General features: G+C 38.4%; 1 protein-coding gene across 1 annotated transcript; it reads left to right on the forward strand.

Annotated features, from left to right (window-relative positions):
- Positions 1 to 3: 3 nt before the first annotated feature.
- LOC102203539 (tetraspanin-3-like) lies at positions 4 to 1,568 on the forward strand (the record flags this gene model as incomplete). Its single annotated transcript, XM_005755920.1, has 4 exons — positions 4 to 54; positions 486 to 635; positions 917 to 1,000; positions 1,393 to 1,568. Coding segments are annotated over 4 exons (360 nt in total), but the record flags the coding sequence as incomplete, so codon positions are not given.
- Positions 1,569 to 1,574: the final 6 nt, after the last annotated feature.

Consider the following 1,574-nt stretch of genomic DNA (forward strand, 5'->3'; position numbering starts at 1 on the left):
TATAATGGGGAGAAGAACTCTGACACCGAAGCAGTGGACAGCATGCAGACTTTGGTTAGTGTATTTTCCACTTTGATAATAGATTTGTTTTCTTGATTCTATTTTCATTCTCCATTGTCTCTTTTGCTGTTGTGTGCATTCTCTCTCTTACATGGTTTCACTTCCTCTTCTCCCTCCAATTTTGTCTTCAGAAGACAACAATAAAAATAAAAATGAAGTTCATAGGAAGTCGTTGCACTTTACAGCTTCATGACCTACATGCACCACTTTTACTTCTCCTGTGTCTGTCAAACGTAACTGTGGGAAACTGATAACTGGATTAGAAGAAGAAACCGATCCAGTGTGTACAAAACTTGAAACACTGCAACACAGCCGCAGTACCATATTTCCCTTAGCTCAACTTCTTGTAGGACCTTTATCTTTACCTGTACCTTTTATCATAGTTTCCGTTTGCACATGACCCTCTTCTCTTTGACTTTTTGCAGTTAAAGTGCTGCGGTGTCAAGAATTACACCGACTGGACCAACACCACCTATTTTTCTACAAACAAAACGCTGCCTTTGTCCTGCTGTAAGAACTCCTCATCGCCACAGTGCAATGGCAAACTGGAAGAAAAGGACCAGTTTAACACTGAGGTGAATCACACTTGAGTCACACGTGTTTGTCTTTCTCTGGACTGTACGATGTTTACTCTGACTGCGTGTTCACCTGCAGTTTGGATACTTCTGTCATTCAGTCTCAGATTTATTTATTTATTTTTTTTTTTAATGATTAAAAAAAATGTTATTATGACAGTTTTTAAGTCTGCAAAAACTCCCAGCAGTAAAGGCAACAAAAAAGGAGCTAAAGTCAAGTAAATACCTTTGATGTGCATGTACTGTATGTATACTCACAACGATTGTGTATGTGTTTTTAGGGTTGTGAGCCCAAGCTGGAGAAGTTCATACAGGATGTTCTGACCTACGCCATGCTGGTCGTTGTTGCTTTTGCCATCATCAAGGTAAGACCAAGCTTAAATGTGGATTGGCAGGTAAATGAGGATATGTCATTGACCTGCGTCTTTCAAACTCTGAAGTGCATGGATTTGTTAACTTAGCACTTGTGTGATCATTTTGTCTTCTATGTGAAGAAAAAAAAATGAATTGTTAAAGAAATTCTAAAAAAATAAAATAAAATTCCTGCAAGCATGTCTGTATTATTGTAGGGTGTTACATAATTCAATTTTATATATAAATATATATTTCAAGGGGTTTTTTTTTTCACTCAGGAAGCCAAACTTTGTGATAGGTTTGTAAGATAAAAAATTTCATCCCCCTTATTAGTCGGTTCATGTAACCTAAACAGAAAACGTATTTTAATTGGGTCTCTGATCTTTATTTTTTCCTTTTCCAGTTTTTTGGGATGGTGAGCGTGTGTGCGATAACCTGTAAAAGCCGAAGGAATGGTTACGAACCCCTCTACGCTTGAAACAGTTCCCGCAACCTCCCACTGTACCTCCTCCTCATTTAGCTCCACTGGGATGTCTGAGTGCTTGCTCTACATTGCACAGAAGCATCTGTTCGTTGTGCTCTTCT

This window comes from Pundamilia nyererei, unplaced genomic scaffold (assembly GCF_000239375.1).
Source record: "Pundamilia nyererei isolate P.nyererei 1_Seehausen unplaced genomic scaffold, PunNye1.0 scaffold04882, whole genome shotgun sequence".
NCBI lineage: Eukaryota > Metazoa > Chordata > Actinopteri > Cichliformes > Cichlidae > Pundamilia > Pundamilia nyererei.